Source organism: Oryza brachyantha, chromosome 1 (genome assembly GCF_000231095.2).
Source record: "Oryza brachyantha chromosome 1, ObraRS2, whole genome shotgun sequence".
Classification (NCBI taxonomy): Eukaryota; Viridiplantae; Streptophyta; class Magnoliopsida; order Poales; family Poaceae; genus Oryza; species Oryza brachyantha.
This window is the reverse complement of record NC_023163.2, coordinates 30,094,424-30,117,537: the sequence shown is the minus strand read 5'-3', so window position 1 is coordinate 30,117,537 and position 23,114 is coordinate 30,094,424. Positions and strand designations below refer to the sequence as shown.

The window sequence follows — 23,114 nt, the reverse complement described above, 5'->3', positions numbered from 1 at the left end:
AAGCGAACTGCCCCTATCATCATAATCAGTATTAAGTAATGGGACCAGCAGACACTAAATGCAGAATTTACCTCGAGATCCAACTCGCACCAACTCCAATCCTACAAACTTTCTTTGATCTGAATACTACTACTGGTGGCACTGCACATCTTGCCGTAAAGAAAAAAAAGATGAGAAATTGACAGAAGAATCTGCAGTATAAAAATGGAGCTGCAGCTTGGAGGCAGCAATAAATCTGGAAACTGCACTACAGTGGCCTGCATTATTCTGCCGGAGAGGGGAGAATGAGAGGAGCAGGTTGCCCAAAACGCCCCTCGCACTGTCACGCGAGCTGCTCGCCGAGTCCAAGAAAGTGAAAGAAAGAGGGGGAGGAGGAGAGACGAGAAAAGAGACAGAGAGTAGTGCAAGAAAGGGCAGGCAGGGCAGGGGAGGAAATCAAAGAAAGGAGGGCCGCAGCCCGCGGCGCGATCCGTCGGCCTCTCGGCGTGTTGCGGTCGCGGTTCTTGCTAGCCTCGACGCGGCGGCCGGCCTTGGCGGCGGGCGGGGCGGAGGCGGATCACCGGCGGTGACTGGTGAGGTGCTGTTCGTCTCTCGTCTCCGTAGCTGGTCTGATTGTGATCAGTTCGAGCGCGTGGTTGTTTCTGTTCTGGATTGGCTTATGTGCTCGTAGAACGGCGGCTATCAAGAAGGGTTTTTTATTGGGGTTGAACAAGAACAACTGTCAGAGGAACCTGTTTTTATTTGGGGCATGTATTTCCTGATCAGTGCAATTGTTTCGTTTTCGCTAGTAGGTAGTAGCATCATTTGTTGCTGCTTAGAGAGTTTAATACGATCGCTTGGTTGTTCATTTGATAGATATGAACTCGCGACAATGTGCGAATTTGTGTTTCACAGTAAAGGCATCATTTTGCAAGTGTTCTTGATCCACTGGGTCCCACCAGAACGCATGCTGTCCAGGAATTAGGGTTACTGGATTAAGGAGAAGGGGATTCTTTTTTCCCCCTTTTATTTGATTCTGTTATTCCAAAGTCAGCTCTTTTATTTCGGCGAATACAATTCCTGAACGTTAACATGAATCATGATCACATTGTCCATGTATTTGTTCTCTGTTTCCCCTTATGTATTGCAATTGAGAGGAATATTGCTTTTACCAATTGCTGAGGAGGAAGATGCGCATGAATTATTGCCTGATTTGAATTCATCATTTTGATTACTGTTCTGATACAAGTGTCTCTAGTTCATGATTGGGCCTAATGTATTCCGATGGACAAGATAGGAGGATGAATTGGGCATATTGTTAGGGGATACTGGTACTGCTTTTGCTGAAGGAATTGTCCTCCCTTTAATGATTAGTCACTACTTGTTCTGATCTCTGATTTAGCCATAATTCAAGAAATCATTGTGGTATATAAGTTACTTGTAAGTTGGAAACTAATATCTTCTTTAATTGTCAATGAAAATGCAATGGGTATATCATCTTTGGTTGGTGTGGTGTCCGGTACATTTTTAGTTATCGGTTATGTCTCTCTTTGCAGAACATATTTGATTGTTCTTTGCTGGAGTTTATCAATGGCGGCTGGAGTCACTTTTAACTGGATTAAAACCCCACTCGACACCCGGAGATTTCATGACTTTTCTAGTTTAAGGTCCCTCTCTAATTGAACAAGTTAATCATTTAAATGGATCCCTTGTATTTCGAAACCTGACTTTTGTAACTATCTATTGTAGTTTTCGATGCCGAAATACTTTTGGATCAATCCAGCCTTGCTGGATGGCAACAGACCAGGAGCCATCCTTCTCCAAAGTTCGCGTGGCTGCAGATTACTCAGATTCTGTTCCAGATTCAAAGTACACAAGAGATCGGGGTTACCATCCCCTTGAAGAAGTTAAAGAACGTCCAAAAAAGAAGGACCTTTCGCTGACAGATGTGGAAACTGCTAGAACTGTAGTGGAGGTACCCTAGTGCAACTATACATTTGTTATGTTACTAATGCATGTAGTGATTGCAATTTTGCATAGAGATGACTTATAAGATTCCTCAATCACTCAAGTAACCTAAGGTTGAGTCGACATCTGTAAACTAAAAAGATAAGAGTAAAAAATCCTTCCTGTTGTACAACAATTAAACTGGTGATCTTAACTTTGTACTGAATACCCTATCATACCCTGGATAACTTTTCTATCTTTTCTAGGCCAATAGCAAGGGATTGCTTGTGTTCCCTGCAAGAGTACATAATGAACCTCATGGACATGTTGCTTGGTCAGACTTTCAGTATATTGTAGATGACTATGGAGGTAATGCCTTAATTCAGGATTTCTTTTTTTAGATTAGGGCATTCATAGTGCTCCTTTTCATTTAACAAGTTCTGTACTTACAGACATTTTCTTTCAAGTACCTGACAGTGAGAACATCTTGGAAGATGATGCTGCAAACAACCCTGTGGTAAGATTACTCTACTTTACTACTTTTCATGTTGGTGTCTCTCTTAACAAGCACAGATCATGTTGAATGATCCCTTGTGCCATGTCAAAAGGATCAGAGTTTCTGAAATGCTGTAAACTGTTATGCACCAATATTCTAGTGGGAATGGCTTGTTTTCTTAGTTCTTATTGGAACGGCATTTTAATTGCAGACAGTTTTGATTGGAATGGATGGTCCCATTATTGGAGAAACTAGTGTGGTAACTAGTGATTTTAGCGATTACATGGATGTAGAAAATTTTGTAGACATGCCTGATGAGAACTACAGCAAGGTTTGCTAAACAAATTCTTGCCTACTTTCAGCTGGTTTTATTGTCAGTTTTCTATTAGCAACAAATCCTGTCATCATTATTGCTGTTTCTGTTGTGCCATGTCACAGATTGATACAGAAATAACTGACATTCTTATAGAGTGGGGGATGCCAGCAACAATGCGTGCAATACATCCAATTTATTTTGCAAAGTGTTTGACGAAGGTAAGCTGTTGAAAGTTATTGCATACATCAGCAACCATTGAAACAGTGGAGCAGATGAAAACTTTAACTAGGATAACTTCCATAAATGTATTGACATGGTGGACGATGAATATACTGTGAGTGATTAGTTAAATCCAACCTACATCATATTCTTAGGAATAATGTTGTGAAGGGTGCAGGGTATTATCTTCTGGTATAAAAAATAACAGCTATTGATCTCATCTTTTCACTTCAAAAAGAAAAAGAGAGAGATAAGGTAGAAATTCAAGGTATGGTCTTACTTATTTCAAGGTAAACAAAAATCAAGATCTGCACTTACGGAGTAGCTGGTTACAGAAAAGTTAGACAAAATGCATTTTATTTCTTGCTCTTGGATATGCATTCCATCATTTAGTACTGATTGTATGTGATAGATATCCTTAAAAAATGAGTAAAATACTGAATAAAAGAACAGAACAAACTTTTGGATCCGCAATTTGATTTTGGTGTTATTTTTACTCAGCCAAAAAAAAATTGCTGTTATTTTTTCCAAAGTACCCTATAGCAGTTCATTAAGGGGTAGATGCTTTAGGGAACATATTATATAGCCTAAAATACAACGAGCATCTTATTAACAATCACACTCTGTATTCTTTTGCTATGCAGGCTGTTCATGATAATCACAGGGTAAAGATGGATAGCCCATCAAACGGTGTCTCTATTGTAGGATATTTGAGACCTGCTTTCATAGAAGAAGAATCTTATCTCAGGAGCTTATTTCATGGTGACTGTAATGGTAATGGTTACTCGTCTGATTGGAGAGGTACCTCTTAGCTTTATCTTGGTTACTTCTGTTAATCTCAGTCTTTGGTTCCATTTTATTTTTTCTAATACACAAGAAATCAAATAGATGAATACAAAAGAGAACCTGCACCAGCTGCTGGAACTAATGGCCTAATTGGTAAGTTGATCGGTTGAGATCAATTTATCTAGTACCCGCTTTCATTTAATTTTTGTTGCTAATGTTAAGTCAATATTTAGATGATGATAAATCGAGTTTTGATTTCAAGAATGTGGGAAGTAGCACTGATTCAACAATCTACAAGCTGGAGATAATGATGGTTGAGCTGTTTTCCATCTATGGGAAGCAGGTAAGGCCTTCCCTCTTCTGTCCTGTGTATTGGATTGATATTGGTTCAGAATGCATACGCAATGTGGCTGGTGTAAAGGAACATTGAATCTATGTCTAAATGATAAACAAGAGATAATTTTCTCAATTTTCTTGGCTCGATTGTTCTTGGATATTGCTTTCATTCTGCTATAATATCTGCAGTTGATGATTGATCCACAAGATTTTCAAGATGCAGAACCAGATATTCTTGCAAATTCTGGTTCAGAAATTATAAATCGCATAAAAGAAAATGATGACCAGTGTGCTATGGCTCTCAGGTCCCTCTGTCATAGGAAAAAAGGCCTTACTGTCGAGGTATGTTTCTATTCAACGATGCTTTTATCCATGTTCCATACTCTGATGTTGTCGATTGGCAATTGGATCATCATTGAGTTTTACTCCCTTACTTCCTTTTGTACCTCAAGGAAAGCAACCAATGGTGAGTTTTACTCCCTTACTTCCTTTTATACCTCGCGGTACCAAATTGTTTCTGATCGTTGGATCCAACAGTGCACATCCTACTTAGCTAGATCCAATGGTGAGAAACGATTTGGTACCTCGAGGTACCGGTACCTCAAGATACAAAAAGAAGGATAGGAGTAAAACTCATCATCATTACTTCTATAGAGTGAGCTAAACTTTGCAGTATGGTATGTTTTACAGGACGCTAGCTTGATTAGCATCGACAGTCTTGGTATCGATGTAAGAGCTTTTTCTGGTTTGGAAGCTCGGACCGTTAGATTTTCATTCAACTCGCAGGTTAGCTCTTACTCGTAGACTTAATTTTTCACATGTCCTGACATTCTGTTGCCTTCTCAGCTTTTATGGAGCCTATAGCAAATCATTTGAACCTTTGGTTTCAGGCACTCTCTGAACGTTCAGCAGAGAAAAAGATAAGGCGAATGCTTTTCCCTCGTCGTAAGAACGTGAAAGCTTCTACAGAAGATGAATGTTAGCCTATCCAGCTGTTTTTCTTTCAGACGACTAAAAAACTGGTTAGGACACAAGAGTTTTAAGGGATTCAGCATAAGATCTGCATCCAATCTGATGCAAAATTCGTTAGAGATAGTGCAAATCTGCCGACTATGATAATGACTTCATTACCTGAAGAACTAGATAAGGTTTTGATCTCATTGGTGAAAGAGAAAGAGAAAAGAAAGATGATCACCCATGGATTCTGGCAAACAAGGTGGTGGTCTTGTAAAAGGTGGAAACAGTGAAGTGAGATGCCAGCATCAACCCGCAACTGACAAAGTTTCATCAGCCAGTTATAAATTTGCTACCAAAGAGAACAATAAACTGTAAAACTGGCCAGATTAATAAGATGTCTTTGGCCTGAAATAATCTCTCCCTTCCCCTCCAACCTGTAACTGATTAACTGCCTTTTTTTTTCCCTCTCATGCCTGAATAAATGCAACTCCAATGTAATAATCCACTGAGAAACCTTTGATGGTCTCTCAGAAATCAGCATCACCTTTCTTGACTGGAGCCTGCTAAGGCGTGTGTACTTGGTCATGAGTATTGATCTACATCAAGAGAGAAAGTGTTGTAACAAAATGTACTAATCTGATCTGTCTGTTGGTGAACATATAATCTTCTCTCCCTCTTGTTCCATCAGAAAAGTGACAAGTGATAAAGGCTGCCTGTAAGTGAGGTTAGTAGGTTAATGTTCTTGCAATGGTGGCAGTCGCCATCCTGAAGCGAAGCTAGTGGTGAAGCTTTTGTGTAATTTAGGCCTTGTTTAGTTTCCAAAATTTTTTCCTAAAAACATCACATCGAATTTTTGGACATCTAAATGAAGCATTAAACATAGATGAACCAAAAAACTAATTACACAATTATGTGAGGAATCGTGAGACGAATTTTTTGAGACTAATTAGTTCACGATTAGCCATAAGTGCTATAGTAACCAATATGTGCTAATGACGGCATAATTAGGCTCAAAAGATTCGTCTCGCGGTTTTCAGATGAGCTGTGAAATTCGTTTTTTTATTTGTATCAAAAACCCCTTCCGATATCCGGTCAAACATTCGATGTGATATTTCTGACAAAAAATTTTGCCATCTAAACACCACCTTAGCTCAATGCAGGGAAATGTGCGTGTGCTACCACTGTCGGTGTCAATCTCTTTTGCTCGTTTTTTTCTGCCTGGACTGGATGTCTGGATTGGTCGTGCTGCTTTTTTCCCGCGAAAATGATTCGAGGGAAAGGTGATGGAGAGGGCATTTTGGCGCCATCTTTTGAAGAGAGCGCGTGTGGGGGAAAAAAGGCGCACCGGCAACAGGCACGCGGCCGCCGCCGGTGAAAGGGGATGGATGGATGATGCATTCACTGCTTCGAGAGAGAGAGAGATATTTTCGTGCTCTTTGAGATTAATGTGTGTATATATATGTACATGTTGTACACCTTTTTTTTAATCTCCCTAACATGAAAACTAAAAATGCATATCACCTCTTAGTACCACCTCAACTCCAATCTACTCCCTCCGTTTCATAATATAAGATGTTTGGTTTTTTTTACGATATTTGATCATTTGCGATATTCAAAAAATTATAGAAATATCATTTATTTTGCTTGTGATTTACTTTTTTAACATTAAAAGAACTTTAAGCACGACTTATCATTTTTTATATTCGTACTAAATTTTTTAATAAGATGAATGTTCAAACGTTAAAAAAAAGGTCAAACATTTTACATTACGAAACGGATGTACTATCTATCATATGTATAAATTGATAGAAAAATGAGTCACCACATTCGTTCTTATGGGATAGAAACTTTCGCATTAATCGGAAAACAAAAAATAGAATTTGATTAGAAATTAAAATAAAGAAAAAGTAAAGAAGAGTCCATGTGTTATACAGTTTAGAAAAACCCAAAATTCAGATAAAAATTAAAGAATAATTAATATTGAGTAAAGAGTCTATTCATACATGCAATTTAGAAACATCTAAGATTCCCATTAAAAATAAGTAAAATTAAGAAAACGAATCAGCATATAAATATAATTTAGAAGTATCTAAAATTAAAATAAATAAATAGTGCGCAAAAAAGAGTTTATGTACCAGCACAATTTAGAATACAAGTATAAATACAAATTGAGAATTAAAACAATTAAAATATGGTCACACGTAGAAATACAATTAGAAAATAATCAATATCAAGATAAAAACATGTATACAGATACAATTAATAACGATGATAACCTATGCGATATGTGTGGGTCACGATGCTATTTAATTTAACATGGAAAGGTGGTAGTTTTTTAAGTCATCTGAAATGTCGACACTACCAAAATTTAGACAGATTTTAGTTTTAGGATTGCATCGAAGCCAACTTTATACTAAATAACTTGGGATATCATAACTCCTCCCCTGGCCACTCGTATCTGGTCCCCCTCCATCTCTAGCATCCATATTGGAGGTGAGGGGAAGGGAACCCATCTCTCATCCCTCCCTAATAAGTTTTTTTAAGACTTTATTAATACGGGTGATTGTTTAGCTTTTTTATAGAAAAAACTAAATGGCATATTTACAAACAAAAAATAATTTGTGAATAATATATATTATATAAATTAGATTCTACTACCAGACGTAGTTACTCCCCTCACGTCTAAGGTGCGGAAACATCTTCATTTATATTTCTGCTCTCACCCAGCAGAAAGTATATGCACCGTTAAATTTCATATAAATGATGCAATTATATATGTAGTCTATGATTCCTGTTGCGTTAGAGCAGGAATATAAATGGATGTGTTTCAACGCCTTAGACATGAAGAGAGTAACTACACTTGTTAATATGATATATTTATTCTTAGCGATCTAAAAGCTAATACTGTAAAATAAGCTACGGTGAAAAACCTAAAAATCAACTTCAGATTTAATGTTGAAAATTTCAAAATATGACTTATAAGTATAAACAGAAACAAAAGGACAGAGGTGTGACCTTCGAATGATTAATAGGTATGTTAGTTCTCTAGAGTCTGTTGAACTCTTATGTTTATGGAGTTATAAGCCAGTTAGGTTTGTTTAGAGTCTTCTAATTTTTGTTCTCTCTTTGTTGGTTGCTATTCTTTTCGTGGGTCATTGATAAAGATCTTGGAATGCTTGACTGTCAGGTTGTCAATGCTAAATCTGGCAGTGCCGAACTCTGTGATTTTAAGTTGCTGACATGTCACTTGTTCAGTGCTGCCATCGGTACGCTGTAACGTCTCAAGGACGAAGATGGTGGCCGATACGTGTTCATCAGTTCTTCCGATTGTTGGAGTTAGTTAGCATGCATTGTGGCTCAGCTTGTTTGTTCGTGTCTCTCTCGACATTCTAAGATGTGAAGCCTCTTCTTTTTGTTTGTTTGTTTGCCGTTTCGGCCAAAATGAGGCTAACCAAATTCCGTCGAGATTGAAGCAGGGAGCTTCTTTATTCTGTTTTGATGGAGGGACTCGTCTCCCTACGCTAATTGCTGAAAATAAGCAAAATGGCTATTGGTGATAGAAACTATCGTGTTAATTACTAGTTTAAAAGTCAATATAAAAAATATACATGAAAAACTCGAACTAATTTTAAAATTGTGTTTAGAACTTAAATTTTGGTGATAAGATATGCGTTGCAGGGCAAAAGATAGTTTCTACTTCCTGGAATGGTAGAGTTGTACGTACTACAGTAATACTACCTCCGTCCCTAAGTGTTTGATACCGTTGACTTTTTAACACATGTTTGACCATTCGTTTTATTCAAATTTTTTTTTATAATATATAAAGTTATATATATGCATCAAAGTATATTTGACAATAAATAAAATGATATAAAAGTATTTAATAATTATGTAAATTTTTTTAATAAGATGAAGAGTTAAACGTGTATTAAAAAGTCAACGGTGTTAAACAGGCGGAGGGAGTATTTTTTTTACTGTTGCACGCTTCGATTTTATTCTGGGGGGGCATGATTCCTATGCTCGCAAGAGCACAAGGTAGCCGTGCCACGCATGTTGCCCTCGCTGCAGCGAAGACAGGTACCCATCACCGGACTAGGGTGAGATCACAATTCACACACGCGGCTGCCTCAGTATCATCAAGATTATTTGCTTCCTGGTTTTTGTTTTAGTTTTTTTATAAACTAAAAGTTTAATGGTTAACTTTAAATTTGAATTTTAAGTTAATTTAGTTTTTTTATCGCTAAAAACATATATGTAAAATTTTTATTTATTTTTAAATAATTATATACCGTTTCTCCTCTTCCAAGGAAAAAAAACCAAACAATGATGATTAGATGAACCATGAAGGCAGGAGTGAGCGAGCGCGCGCGGTCGTTCGCGGCCGTCGTCTCCTCGCGCGACGGCACGCGAGCGAGAGGAACGACGACGACGACGACGCGACGGCCGGCCGGCCCCGCCGGCGTCACTGTCGAGCCGTGTGTTGTCGCTCCGCCGCCCGCCCTCGCCGGCCGGACCGCTAGCTGCATGCAGCTAGCTATCTAGCTAGCTCTTGTCGTCGTGTCTCTCAGCTCCTAGCTGGCCTGCAGGGGCCCGCCGGCCGGCTAACGCCACGACGAGGAGGTGACGGCCAGACGGAGAGGGAGACCGGCCGATCGATCTCGACGCGTCGCCGTCGAGCGGGCCATCGCCGTGGTCATGCGTCGTTTGGTTAGCTTGGAAGCGATGCTATGCCGCGACGCACGGATCGATCATCGCCGGATGGATGGATAGCGTCGCCGTCGTCGGAAAACTACACGCGTCATTAAAGCCGGCATGATCCACCGCCCCGGCCGTCTCCCCGCACACAGAAATTGAACAACCTCGAGTGGACGAACATTTTCTGATTATTTTATACTCGCTCTGTTAAAAAAAATATTCATTATTTATAACAAGATTTAGTTAAATTTCTAAAAATCTACGGTGCATCATCTAACCCATAGAAATTTCATAAAATTATACAATATGAACAAAACTTTATGAAACATAGGCCGCGTTGGATATGACATAGATAAGTTAACTTATCGCTGGCACGAAAAACGTACTAATAGATTAGTACATGATTAATTAATTATTAATTATTAAAAAATATAAAATAGATTAATATGATTTTTTTAAACAACTTTTCTATAGAAAATTTTTACAAAAAAATACACCGTGTAACAGTTCGGGAAGTGTACGCGCGAAAAACGAGGGTGGATTAGTTAACTTGTAGGGAGGGTGGAACGGGGCCATAGTGTAAGTTTAGAATGTTTTATAAATTCCACTCCTATTTTACAAGATTTTTATTCGATTATATAATATAACCCAATGCAAAGTGGAACTCTTTTTGATATATTTTTCAATATGTCCTAGTGTAAGATAAAAATATGTAATGATTAAATCCGATTTAAAGTAAAACATGACACACCTTACCCGGTGCAAAATACATTTTTGTTATATATATGCGGGTATGTTTTTTAACATGCTTTTTTGAAACTTATGTTCATATATATAAGATATTTAAGTGTTCGACGCTCTTACCTGTAGAGTTTAATAATTTGGCATCTTATATATCTATAACACTTGCAATTTAGAAAAAAAACCATTTTTTAAGAAAAAACACATCATTTAAGTACTTCATGACTCGCATGTGCAAAAGCTTTAAGAAAACTGAGAAAAATCTCACTTCACGAACGGAGCCATGTATAACAGAACGGACTGTGATTGGTGACTTCACTAGGGTCGTAAAGATTCTGTGCAAGTGAGAGTTTTCTGCGTAAATTAACTACTTAACCTTTTGTTGTCAAAAAATAAAACTACTCAACCTTTTGCACCTGAAGAAAAATCTTTGTAATTAAAATCACGTAAAAACAATGAGCATCAACAGTGCGATGGCTGAATTATGAGCCACCGTGATTCAAATCTTATTGACAACAAATAGAGTAAATTATACTTTAAACCATGTTAAACATGCCATGTTTCAATTTACTACAGAGTAGACATAAAATTCTCACTTTTCACCAGATTGTATTGAAATAATTAGGTTCCAATTAACACCACGGTGCATCATCAAATTAACCCATGAAAATTTCATAAAATTATACAATATGAGCAACACTTTTTGAAACATAATGTAAGTTTAGAAGACTTTATAAGACCCACTCATATTTTACAAGATTGTCCTCCAATTATATAATATAACCCAACACAAAGTGGAACTCTTTTTGATATGTTTTTTCCATACGTCCTAGTGTAAGATAAAAATATGTAATGATTAAATCCGATGTAAAGTAAAACATGACACACCTTACCCGATGCAAAATACATTTTTATTATACATACGTGGGTATATTTTTTAACATGCTTTTTTTTTTAAACTTGTGTTACATATATAAGATATTTAATTATTTGACACTCTTACATTGGCATCGTTTAATAATTTATTATCCTATATATCTATAATATGTGCATTATATAACTACATAATAAGACAATAAGAAATACAGAGCAACTATATAATAGAATCTCATTCAAAAAAGATACATTATAAATCAAATGATATAAACTAGTATCATCTACTAGATATCAACGCGTGGGCGTGGTGAGGTAAACACGGAAGGTGCATGGCGAAGATTTGTGTCACCATACGAGGCAGTACAGATGAGTGGAATTGGCGAGCAGTTTAGAGGAGTGCGAAGGAGACGTCATCGACAAGAAGCATGAAGTGGGCGCATAGGAGAGATAGTGTCAGCGGTGTGAGTGTGGGGGAGAGCGCCAACGGCAATGGAGCGTGCGGCGTTGGCGACTCACTAATTCCTCCTATCGGAACAATCGGGGTTCGCTTTTTGATCTTTAAGGGCAAGTTCAATAGTGTAGCCAGCTACAAGCTTCAATTTATCTATAGTCAATCTAATAGCCAATGCATACAATAGTTAGCTACAAACATCAATATATGGTCCTACATGTCATACACACGTTTTATTTTAGAGCCCGTGTGTATCTCAACTCTCTTCTCTCCTCTCTTATCTCTTTAAAATATGCTTATAGCTGTCTTATTGGTACTGTACCTGCTCTAACATACATTACAGTGTAGGATTCAAATCCTTAACCACTGTGACAGTGACGTTTCGGTCACTGACACGTCGGCCGTAGGAGGATGAGACCTACGTGTGTATGGTGTCGGGTCCCACGTGGTAGTAACGGAATCTCACGCCCTCGCGCCTCCTCAAATACCACCAGCCCACCACCCATACATACACCAACACGACGAGACGGCCGCACCACTACGTACCCACTCCACTCCACCCTGCTTCGAACATTCGCCGCCCGCCTCCACTACGAGCATCCGATACTCCTCGCCGGCCGCCGCGGGGCCATGCCGATCTCCGCGACGGAGACGGCGGCCGCCGTCGTCAAGCCGATGCCGCGGGCGCTCTCGCTCGCGGGGGCGGCCGTGGCGGCGGCCACCACGTCGCTGATCCTCATCTCCGTCGTCGTCTCCCGCGCCCACCACTCTGCTTCCTCGTCGTCATCGTCGTCGTCGTCGCCTCCACCGTCCAGTAGCGCGTCCACCGCGGCGCCGCTTCAGCCGGCTCCCACCCCGTCCCCGATCCCGGAGCACCTCCACCACCCGCCGCCGCCGCCCGTCCCGCCGTGCCCGCCCAACGCCACCCAAGCCGTCCCCTGCCACGACGACGAGGACCACTCCGGGGAGCGCCACTGCCCCCCGCGCCCGCCGCATCCTCCTGCCCCGCACCCGCCCGAGGACCCGCCGCCTCACCCGCCGCACCCCCCGGACCACCCGCCGCCGCCGCCACCCTGCCGCGTCCCGCCCCCGCCCGGGTACCGCCAGCCCTTGGCGTGGCCCGCGCGGCGCGACCGCGCGTGGTACGCGAATGTGGAGCTCCCGCCGCTGACCTCGGCCAAGCTCGGGGGCCGCCTCGACCCCGTGCACGAGCGCGGCGACTGGCTGGTGTTCCCCAAGCGGGTGGGGAATTACGTCGAGCAGCTGGAGAGCATGGTTCCGCTCCGCGGCGGCGAGGTCCGAACGGCTCTCGACGTAGGATCTGGGGTAAGCGTAAGCCAATTGCTTTCAAGTGTTTTCTGCTTCAATTCCGACACGTTGGGTTTTTGAAGGGCACTGAACTACTGACAGTGAATGGTTAAAGTTGATTGCTGTCACTTCTGAAGTTAACCACTACCCTTAATTTCAGTGTGAAAAATAGGTTAATTATTGGGTATGAGTGGTTAAAATTTTACTTTTGTGCAGTGAATTATCAGATGTGATGTCTGTCTCTGTGCAGGTTGCGAGCTTTGGAGACTACCTGTTGAACTATGGGATACTGACCATGTCTATTGATCGAAGAAATAGACACAAAGCACAAGTGCAGCTGGCCTTGGAGCGTGGACTGCCAGCGATGATCGCAGCGCTCGGTGTTCAAAGGCTGCCTTATCCGACGAGATCATTCGATATGGTGCACTGCGCAGGCTGCTTTGTTCCAGGGAATTCTCATGGTAGGACATGAAAGATATTCATGATTTTTTTTTCCATACTCTTTCACAGAAGCATATTTCTTGGTAACTTGGTCATGCTCTCTGTATAGCTTTTGTCTGCATATATCGATAGCTCAGAAAGTTCAAATTCTACTGGAAAATATTGCCGTTAGTGAGAAGAACTGTTTGTGTAGTGGAGTGCTTTAGTTTGTTCTCATTCACCTATAGCTGATTTCAGATGAACTCTGTATGCTGGAAATTGACCGTCTTCTCCGACCTGGTGGCTATTGGGTATTATCGATGCCGCCAATCAGCTGGAAAACACCGTATGATGATTTGAGCCCTACAGCCAAGGATATGCAAGGTGAACAATCGGCTTTGGAGGATATAGCGAAAAAACTTTGTTGGTCGAAGGTTTCAGAGAACGGTACAACTGTGGTTTGGAGAAAGCCTATAAATCATATTCAATGCGAGCAAGATGGTGAGATCTTGAGGTCACCACCATTCTGTACAGGAGAAGACGCAGATAATGCTTGGTAAAGTTCTCCTTTCCATTTGCTGATTCAAGCATATTTTGTGTTGCAGCTTGATATTGTGCAATTTTATTTCCTGTCATCTGATTTGTACCATCTGGTTATTTCCTAGTCATCTATTGCTTTCAAGAGAACTGCCCTTGTAAAGACTAATTTCTAAATCAGTATGATACCTGGGGTATTTCAGTAGAGTTAACAATTTGACTAGATTAAGTATAGGTTGCACCATGAGAACGATGAAGTGCATCCAAATAAGAGAATGAGCACAGTACTAGTGTGGCCAAGGAGCTTACTGCCAAATATATTAAAACATGAAGCAAAATAAGTTGTTTAGTGTATAACTCTACCGACTATCAATTATATTGTAGAATTGACCATTCAATTCGTCTGATGTGGAAAAGTCATTTATAACAAATACATTCTTATTATATTGCAGGTATGTAAATATTTCGATGTGTCTAACTCGTCTTCCAAGAGTTGAACTTGCTGGTGGTGCTGTGGAGAAATGGCCTCAAAGACTCACCGCAGTACCACCAAGGATAGCCAATGGGGAAACAAAGGGGATGCCTATACAGACATACAAACTTGACAGTTTGAATTGGAATAAAAGAGTTGATTTCTACCAAACATATTTAAATTTATCTCATGGGAGTTACAGAAATATCATGGACATGAATGCTGGCTTTGGTGGTTTCGCTGCAGCTATGTCCGCATATCCTGTCTGGGTTATGAATGTAGTTCCTGCAAATCTGACAAACAATACTCTTGGTATCATCTATGAGCGTGGCTTGATAGGGACGTACATGGACTGGTATGTTACAAATCAGATCTGTTTCTACTTTTACACTAAGCATAAAAGATAACTCCTGTCTCAAATCTCTTATTTCAATGTCAGGTGTGAGTCTTTCTCTACCTACCCACGTACATATGATGTGATACATGCTAATGGAGTATTCAGCTTGTATATGGACAAGTAAGTTAATCCTAACTCAAATTGTTCATTTGAAATTGTTCTAGTTCTGAAGGAAGACATTTTCAGAAAGAGGTATGATATGAAATGCTACTCTGGTTATGCAAGTACTATGTTTGATAGTGCAAAACCAATCTCAATGTTAAGAACTACTAAACCGAAACATGAAGTACCCACCACTAGCCATCCTTATAGAACATGAATAGGGCCCTATTTAAGGTATTGTTTGATTCCCTGAATGCCTTCAGGATATGTATCTCTTCCAAAAGGGGCGTTATACTTTTCCATCTTCGACACAGCACTATAGCGCATGAACGATTTCATCTCACAATCTGACATAGTTACATCTTTACAAGAGATTGTATTTGATGGCACTATGCTTTATTTTTTACACCAAGCATTTTTTTGGGAGGGTTCAGGTGTGGCATTCCTTACATCCTGCTTGAGATGGATCGCATCCTCCGGCCTGGAGGCGCTGCAATAATTCGGGACACACCTGATGTGGTCCATAAAGTAAAGGATGCTGCAGACAGGCTACATTGGCACAGCCAGATCGTTGACACTGAGAATGGGGCCTTGGATCCTGAGAAGCTTCTCATCGTGGACAATTCTCTGCCATTCCCAGATCACCCTTCATGATGATTAGTCCCTCGTCTTCCCTGATCATCTTCAGAAAGATTGCTCCAGGATGCTTTGTATATGTACAGATGGAGGATGAAGAAGAGTATAAGGACATAGCTGAATAATCCAATGTATTTGAGCTGTTTACTCCAATAAATCAGCAATACTGCCTTGTACCATAGTAGCGAGATGATCTCCTGAGCTCTGTGTTGCTGCTAGCATGGTGTTGGATGTTGCAGAGAGATGCAACCAGGCTCGATTCTGTAGAGATGTATTACTAAGAACTGAATATTTTGTATAGCTATGTATTACTTGTGAGAATTCTCTGCCAAAATCCTTTCGAGAACTCGAGTTTGTCTTGGTTTGCCCGCTAAGCAATGCCATGATTCATGTATGATGATGGAATCTGGTCCTAGCTTGCAGGTTTTTTCAGGCTAGGATGGCAAAAGAGGCCTACGCTTGTTTGGGGTATTGTACAAGTCAAGTGAAGCTGCATCTGATAGAGGATGGACATGATTTTATTTTCCTCATGACATAATCATGGCGATTATTAACCATGGTGTTCCGGCGTGGATGCAAAACCGATGAATGTGCTGCGTACTTGTGTTCGCTTCGCTTAACACTTTAGACAATGCCATGCTTGCCTGTCCCCTTTGTCCTATCAAAATTTCATTTCCACTTTGCTTCCTGCAAGGACGTCACTGATTTTGTTAGATGCATACAATGCTGTGCATCACCAGTTCCTTCAATTACATGGGAAAAAAAAAGAACGTACACTTACACGAATGACACTCATCGAACGATCCTCTACAATACTGATCCCTTGTTTATATAAAATTTATGCTCGCTAAGTGTAGTTAATGCTCTCATGAAGTCACATCATCTCAATTGTTTTTAGTCTTAGGATAATACATCAAGAATGTAAATTATATCTTTTCATATAATCTTAATCGTTTTTAGTATTTGAACGATTCATCGCGAGTATAAATTACATCTCTTCCCTTAAAAAGCACACTATACAACATAATTATTTAACCTTACTTTGAAGGTTAAATATGAAACTGACCTTCTTTTCCAGTTTTGCAGATTTGACCATTCTTTTTTAAGACGAAGACGAAGCAGTTGTCTGACCATCGTTAATTTATACCGTTAGGGTTTAGAGTAAATAAAATAAAAAAATAAACTTTAATTATGAATAGACTATATTGCCCCTGTTCTCTATCTCACACCCTCCTCTCTATCTCATGTAGGCACACGAGAGGGGTTTGGTGCTGGCCGGCGGCGGCGCGAGGTGGTGGGGCAGCGACCCGCGCTGGACGGCGGCGAGAGTGGCGGTGGTCGCTGGGGAGCAGGCGGTGGCGACGTCAGGCCGGGGAGGAGGCGGCGGAGGCGGCATCGGGCCCGGGGCAGGAGTCGGCGATGGGTTGGGGCTCGGAGGCGGCGGCGTCGGGCTAAGGGAGGAGGCGGCGACGCCGGAGTCGGGCTAGGGGGGAGCTCGGAGGCGGCGCCGCCGGGCTGGAGGAGGAGGCGGCGACGTCGGAATCGGGCTGGGGGGAGCTCGAAGGCGGTGGCGCCGAGAGGACAACTGCTGTCGTGAGGAGAGGGAGGAGGCGGCGGGAGAGAGCGCGTCCGCCTCCTCCCTCACTGTCGACCGTCACCAGCGTTGCTCCTCCCCCACTGCGCTCTCTCCCGCCGCCTCCTCCCACGGCCGGACGCGCTCTCTCCCGCCGCCGGCGTGCGTCCCCTGCCAGCCTCCCTGTGTGAACGAGAGGGATAAGAAAGAAAGAAAGAAGAAAGAGAAAGAGAAAGGAGAGGGAAAAAAAAAGAAAGAGAAAGAAGAAAATAAGAGAGAAGGGAGAGAGAGGCTTGGGATTTTATTATGCTATCAAAATTTTGTAAAATCATACCTATTACATTCAATTCAGCTATTTTAAATCAATAAAATATGAGATTACGTGCTATAAAATTTAAATTTCGAAGTATATTAATTTACATTAAAATTTATCAAAATTAGAATTATATATATCAAACTAACCTCAAATATATCAAATAAATAACAAATTTCGAATTATATTAATTTAAGTTCAAATTTGAAATTATATATATCAAACTAACATCAAATCTATCAAATAAATGTTAATCTTTATTCCAATGTTTTTAATAAATATTTGTATTTATTTCCTAAAAGTTAACATACAATAGGGTGAAAAAAGCAAGGGTAAATTGGTCAAGTCGCTCTTCATTCAACGAAGTTAAATGGTCTTCACGGAGCAGGGCCAGTCAGCTGCTTCGTTTTTAAAAAAAAGTCAAATCTGCAAAGCTAAAAAAGTAGAGTCAAATCTGTAGCTCGTATTTAAAGTAGAGTCAGATTTACGATTCCCTCTAATTATTTATAACTTATGTATAATTGATAAAGACAGAAAAGTATATAAGCACATGAAAACATGAAAAAATTGTATAGTAGATAATGAAAAAATAAAACTCATATTTACTATATTATCGCACAGTTCTTTCCCAGCACGCGCGAGATATGCATATAGTAACATTGATGATAATAACCAAGTACGGCACGAACCTTACTATTAGAAGAGTTGATTCTGACACCCATACTCATACGTCTGCATGCGTCTTAGCATGATTCATACTTCGTCTATTTTATAATACTTCGTAATAAAATAGTAATAGTGTAAATATTATAAATAAGATAAAATATAGCAATGGTTAAATGAAAGTAAGTATTAGTTAAATTTATCAAACGGTACTATAGAATAGAGGGAATATCCGTTTTCTGTTTTTAAGAAGAGGTGAAACTCGTTATACTAAGGCTTATTCTTACAAAATTTTAGATTTTTTGAATTATCTGACTTTGTGATAGATAGACAAGTATACACCACCAATTAACCATAAAAAATAAAACCCTTATTTTAGAAATATCATATAAGAAACCTATACATAAATTTTCTTTAAATAGTATACGAGCTTAGAAAAAAATACCCGCGATTATCCTTAATCAATAACGAGAAAATAACGGGACAAACCAGGTTACATACCATAACCAGACGGTGACAAACAGGATGTCATAGTTGACGCATTCCCACCTCGCGTGGGGCCCACTGTCAGCGACACATCGAGCCCGTCCATTGCTAACGCCGTCCATACCGGCCAGGCTACCAGCTCTTCCCATAAACCGCTCGCCCACACCGCGTCAAATCGAAACACCACCACCACCAGCAGAAAAAAAAATGTAAGGAAAAAAAAAAAGAGAAAAGGAAACCGAGCTCGCTATAAAATCACCGCCGCCTCCGCCTCCGGCGGCGAAGCCGACGAAGTGAAGCAGCGCCGCCGCCCGGCCCCGCGAAACCCCCGGAGGCAGGAGCAGGTACGCGCGGCCTCAAATCCTTCCAGCTCAAATCCCACCGCTGTCGAGTTTAGTTTGATCGCCCCCCCCCCCCCCCCGCCTCCCGATTTTTTTTTGTGTGATTTTTCGGTTTGGCCCCGCGGAAATGCGCTACGATGGCGGCGGAGTCACTGGAGCGGAGCCGAAGCGACGCGGCTGTGCTGTGTGCATGGGGGGTGAGATGGGGGTTCGTCGGCTCGGCTGCGTGGGTGCGTGTGAGGGCCTAGGATGCGCGGGTGCGCGCGCTCAGTGATTGGTGTTAGGTGAGTTTTTTTTTTTTGGGATGCTGCGGTTTGTTCGGCGTGTGGGGGTTCGTGTGGCCTTGGTTTGGATCTCGGTGCTGCGCCTGTGTACTAGTAGTTCGTCTGTGTTTAGGTTGATTAGTTCAGTTTTTAAGTTGATATAAGCCGTCGTGACTTAGGAGGGTTGTGTACTTTTGTGTGTGATGAGCTCGTCGATGAGTTCTGTTTTGATGCCTAAATGAAATGGTTTGAGGGTTCATGTATTGGGTCTGTGTTGCAGAGACTGTAGCGAATTTCTTACGGTAATCTCGTATGCTACTGTTGTGCTATTTGCCGCGAGGGAAGTGATCTGTATGTGTGTATATTTATTGCTAAGCGAGCAATTTTTAGCCGCTCTGGAAATTTCTCGTTCTGAATAGCATCAGCACCATAGATGCACATGGTGGCATATCCTGATGCTTCATGTGTCTCTTCTGACAATGTGTTGAGGGGGCGGCCTGACAGGATTATTGCCTGCTGAAATTTATTAAGAATGGGGAAAACTTGCAGTGCCACAACATTTTACAACAGATATTGTCTCTTGACAACTGATAATGTTTCATGATGAATTTTTTGTGCTTTACAGACTGGGGGTAAAGTAGTTAGAAGAGATGGTAAGGTGGCGCAGCTGGATTTGCTGCAATTGTGTAGTGGATGAGTCTGATCAGCTCGAAAATGGACATGCCAAGGTCCTGGCTAATAACGTAGATGGTATAATTCTCTGACCTTGCTTGGGTTCTCTATTTATATTTATTACAGTTCTGTAGTCTCATTACACTGGAAACTTAAACGTCATTTCTGATGTTCACCTTTCTACTTATTTTTTAAAATTATTTTTCTCCTTTTTCAGGAGTGACAAAGGGTTTGAAAGATTCTGCTACTGAGAAAACCCAGCCACAAAATCCAGCTCTCACTATCAATATTCCTGTTTTATCCTTGGATGAACTAGTAGAAAAGACAGATGATTTTGGGTCAAAGGCTTTGATAGGTGAAGGCTCTTATGGTAGAGTGTATTATGCTGTTCTTCACAGTGGAACAAAAATTGCAGTGAAGAAACTTGATTCTAATGAAAATGAGCCCACTTCAGAATTCTTGACCCAGGTTGACTTGCTTTTAGAGATTGGATTTTTTTTTTTTTTTTGGTTTGATGCATTTCTGCAGATGAAGGATCCTGAATAACGCTGCTGCTGTTCTGATGCTAGGTTGCTTTGGTTTCAAGATTGAAACATGAAAACTTAGTAGATATGTTGGGATACTGTATGGAGGGTAACCTTCGCATGGTGGCGTATGAATTTGCCACTATGGGTTCACTTCATGATGTTCTACATGGTATATTCCGTGTATCCATCATGTAATCCAGTTTGACAAAAAATACTACTTTTGGATGGCTGGGAACTGGTGCAGTATAGCTACAGCAGATTATTTGTTGATTTTTTTTTTTAACTTTGTGTAACAGGAAGAAAAGGGGTGCAAGGTGCACAACCTGGTCCAGCACTGGATTGGATGCAACGAGTAAAAATAGCTGTTGATGCAGCCAAAGGACTTGAATATCTACATGAGAAGGTTCAGCCCTCCATTGTTCACAGGGATATTAGATCAAGTAACATACTCTTATTTGAAGACTTCAAGGCAAAAGTTGCAGACTTCAATCTCTCAAATCAGGCTCCAGATATGGCTGCTCGTCTGCATTCTACTCGTGTACTAGGAACCTTTGGTTATCATGCTCCAGAGTAAAAATTCTTACCACATATTTTGTGATGAACTCTATTTTACTGTTAGATTGTAGTTTAATTATAGCATGCACTTCTCCAATTAATTTTGGTAACACAATGTGATTCTTATAGTTTCTTGAAAAGGATCCAATTTTTTTTTATACATAAGCACATTTAGGACTCACACTAGCATTAGAAACTGCCAAACTGGTCTTACTCTGATATTTCTTACTCTGTGTCACTTTCTACATGTAGTTTTTTTTTTTTTGGTCTTTGCTGCTTTTAGCGATTATTACTTCTATATGACATTTTCTGATAAATAGTAAAGATATATATAACATTGTTCCTACATAAACTAGTAATATTGCTTGAAATGTTATCATTATCTGATCAATGATGTTACTTTGCAGGTATGCAATGACCGGTCAGCTGACACAGAAAAGCGATGTGTATAGCTTTGGAGTTGTTCTCTTGGAACTTCTAACAGGAAGAAAGCCAGTAGACCATACAATGCCTAGAGGGCAGCAGAGCTTGGTTACATGGGTAATGTTCACCATATAGTGTACTCATTTGTCTTTTCGTAGGGCTTTACTCATTGATCTTCTTTTTAAGTTCACATGATCACATCTGAATATCTGATTTAATTTATAGTGGCTACAGTTAACACCTTGATTGGTATAATGTAGCAATACACAGCCCAACTTTTAGTGGATACTTTTTATCTAGTTCTCTGAGCGGTGTATCTTACATCTGTTTTGCAGGCTACACCAAGATTAACTGAAGACAAGGTGAAGCAGTGTATAGATCCTCGTTTGAATGGTGAATATCCACCAAAAGGAGTTGCAAAGGTCTCTCCCTACATATATGCACATGATACTTATACACATGAGTTTGATGAGTCATGACATTTTTTTTCGAAGTCATTCTTTCCTTCACATTTTTCACCTTTGAACAATTTCAATGCAGCTTGCAGCAGTTGCAGCTTTGTGTGTGCAATACGAAGCTGAGTTTCGTCCAAATATGAGCATTGTGGTGAAGGCTTTATCTCCACTACTCACAAGTAAGCCTGCTCCAACTGCGCCACCACCAGCTTTGGACGGGTGATGTACAGAATTATCCAGGAAGAAATAACAACTAAGGCCATGCATTTAAGGGACAAGGACCATTGTTTTCCTGCTTGCTCATGTCGCATAGAAAATGGAGAACCACACTTTTTTTCTTCTTGGAATTCAGACTAGAGTTCAGACTAACTGCATGGAGAATGTGTTTTGCCTTTTGAAGGAACACAATCCGAGCACAATAAAGTGCCTTTGTGCAGACGATGTCTAACAATCGGGATTGCATTGCATACTGTCATAAACAAGACTTTATCTGGAAACCATAGGATTTGCAAGCAGTTAGGTGCCTGTTTACAGAAAGACCTGGCGATGGCGTGTGTTTTAGTAGTCGTTTGTTAAGCGAAATAGAATTGATGTACTGCTGAATACTCTCATGTTATTCGTTGACTCAGATACTGTCGATGTTATTTAATGGCTTGTTGCATTACCTTTCTTTCGAGATGATCAAATATTGCCCACCTGACCTGTTGCTACTGCTAAATTGCTAAACCATGGAAGATGGTCCAGAAACGTGCACGACTGTGTACGATTGTGCGCATCCTTAGGAAACTGAACTCAAAAAGGCACATTCCAACTAAATGCAGAGCTAACTGACCTTCCAAACATAACTGCAGACCGCCTCACATACACAAATGTTCGCTACAAGAACAGGTTGTCCATTCGTAATCGTTTGTTTTGTTATGACTTGCTTTATCATTAGAGAAAATTTAAGCATAACTTGCATCCTCATTTTTGGAATTTAAGCATAACTTACATCCTCATTTTTTTTTGCTTCTGCTTATACTTGTAATCCAAAATTTAAATTTTCAACTTTAAATTTAGAATTTTATAGTTTTTTATAGTAGTTTATTTTTTAGCTTCTGCTTATGCTTATATGATGTTTTGTTTTAAACTTGAAGTTGATTTTGAGTTTTTATACTAGTTTATTTTTCAGT

The 23,114-nt window shown here is 40.4% G+C and overlaps 3 protein-coding genes and 1 long non-coding RNA gene across 6 annotated transcripts; 3 read left to right on the top strand and 1 right to left on the bottom strand.

Annotated features, from left to right (window-relative positions):
* Nucleotides 1–175: 175 nt before the first annotated feature.
* Nucleotides 176–5,663, top strand: LOC102711756 (uncharacterized protein At3g49140). Of its 2 annotated transcripts, none has more exons than XM_015832648.2 (13): nucleotides 176–572; nucleotides 1,536–1,646; nucleotides 1,729–1,954; nucleotides 2,193–2,295; nucleotides 2,379–2,443; nucleotides 2,634–2,753; nucleotides 2,861–2,956; nucleotides 3,602–3,758; nucleotides 3,846–3,896; nucleotides 3,977–4,086; nucleotides 4,269–4,421; nucleotides 4,770–4,865; nucleotides 4,970–5,663. In XM_015832648.2, the coding sequence occupies exons 2-13, from the start codon at nucleotides 1,570–1,572 to the stop codon at nucleotides 5,060–5,062; spliced, it is 1,347 nt and encodes a 448-aa protein (XP_015688134.1). In that variant the 5' UTR covers nucleotides 176–572; nucleotides 1,536–1,569; the 3' UTR covers nucleotides 5,063–5,663. The 2 variants fall into 2 exon arrangements, with proteins under 2 accessions (XP_015688134.1, XP_006645178.1); XM_006645115.3 differs by having other exon boundaries at nucleotides 176–577.
* A 6,661-nt stretch (nucleotides 5,664–12,324) lies between these two features.
* LOC102719170 (probable methyltransferase PMT19) lies at nucleotides 12,325–15,992 on the top strand. The gene is made up of 6 exons (XM_006646503.3): nucleotides 12,325–13,125; nucleotides 13,358–13,568; nucleotides 13,786–14,083; nucleotides 14,517–14,891; nucleotides 14,976–15,053; nucleotides 15,470–15,992. The coding sequence occupies exons 1-6, from the start codon at nucleotides 12,430–12,432 to the stop codon at nucleotides 15,687–15,689; spliced, it is 1,878 nt and encodes a 625-aa protein (XP_006646566.3). The 5' UTR covers nucleotides 12,325–12,429; the 3' UTR covers nucleotides 15,690–15,992.
* Nucleotides 15,993–16,085: 93 nt separating this feature from the next.
* LOC121053234 lies at nucleotides 16,086–18,880 on the bottom strand. Its single transcript, XR_005810966.1, has 3 exons — nucleotides 18,722–18,880; nucleotides 16,738–17,427; nucleotides 16,086–16,358 (listed from the first exon to the last, which is right to left on the bottom strand). It is a non-coding gene; the product is annotated as an uncharacterized LOC121053234 (long non-coding RNA).
* A 68-nt stretch (nucleotides 18,881–18,948) lies between these two features.
* Nucleotides 18,949–22,631, top strand: LOC102711486 (PTI1-like tyrosine-protein kinase 1). Of its 2 annotated transcripts, none has more exons than XM_006645114.3 (8): nucleotides 18,949–19,050; nucleotides 19,936–20,060; nucleotides 20,200–20,450; nucleotides 20,552–20,678; nucleotides 20,806–21,079; nucleotides 21,472–21,604; nucleotides 21,823–21,909; nucleotides 22,028–22,631. In XM_006645114.3, exons 2-8 carry the CDS (start codon nucleotides 19,961–19,963, stop codon nucleotides 22,163–22,165), a joined length of 1,110 nt encoding a protein of 369 aa, XP_006645177.1. In that variant the 5' UTR covers nucleotides 18,949–19,050; nucleotides 19,936–19,960; the 3' UTR covers nucleotides 22,166–22,631. The 2 variants fall into 2 exon arrangements, with proteins under 2 accessions (XP_006645177.1, XP_040375731.1); XM_040519797.1 differs by lacking the exon at nucleotides 18,949–19,050 and adding an exon at nucleotides 19,158–19,331.
* The last annotated feature ends 483 nt before the right edge of the window (nucleotides 22,632–23,114 follow it).

What these genes read in the sequence shown, in the direction of transcription:
- LOC102711756 (XM_015832648.2), top strand. Translation starts at nt 1,570, where the DNA reads ATGGCGGCTGGAGTCACTTTTAACTGGATTAAAACCCCACTCGACACC. An exon ending in TATTGTAGATGACTATGGAG is followed by an intron (nt 2,296 to 2,378) that starts GTAATGCCTTAA and finishes CTGTACTTACAG; the next exon opens with ACATTTTCTTTCAAGTACCT. An exon ending in GATTTTCATTCAACTCGCAG is followed by an intron (nt 4,866 to 4,969) that starts GTTAGCTCTTAC and finishes CTTTGGTTTCAG; the next exon opens with GCACTCTCTGAACGTTCAGC.
- LOC102719170 (XM_006646503.3), top strand. Translation starts at nt 12,430, where the DNA reads ATGCCGATCTCCGCGACGGAGACGGCGGCCGCCGTCGTCAAGCCGATG. An exon ending in TGTTCCAGGGAATTCTCATG is followed by an intron (nt 13,569 to 13,785) that starts GTAGGACATGAA and finishes AGCTGATTTCAG; the next exon opens with ATGAACTCTGTATGCTGGAA. An exon ending in TTCAGCTTGTATATGGACAA is followed by an intron (nt 15,054 to 15,469) that starts GTAAGTTAATCC and finishes GGGAGGGTTCAG; the next exon opens with GTGTGGCATTCCTTACATCC.
- LOC102711486 (XM_006645114.3), top strand. Translation starts at nt 19,961, where the DNA reads ATGGTAAGGTGGCGCAGCTGGATTTGCTGCAATTGTGTAGTGGATGAG. An exon ending in ACTTCATGATGTTCTACATG is followed by an intron (nt 20,679 to 20,805) that starts GTATATTCCGTG and finishes TTTGTGTAACAG; the next exon opens with GAAGAAAAGGGGTGCAAGGT. An exon ending in AGCAGAGCTTGGTTACATGG is followed by an intron (nt 21,605 to 21,822) that starts GTAATGTTCACC and finishes TCTGTTTTGCAG; the next exon opens with GCTACACCAAGATTAACTGA.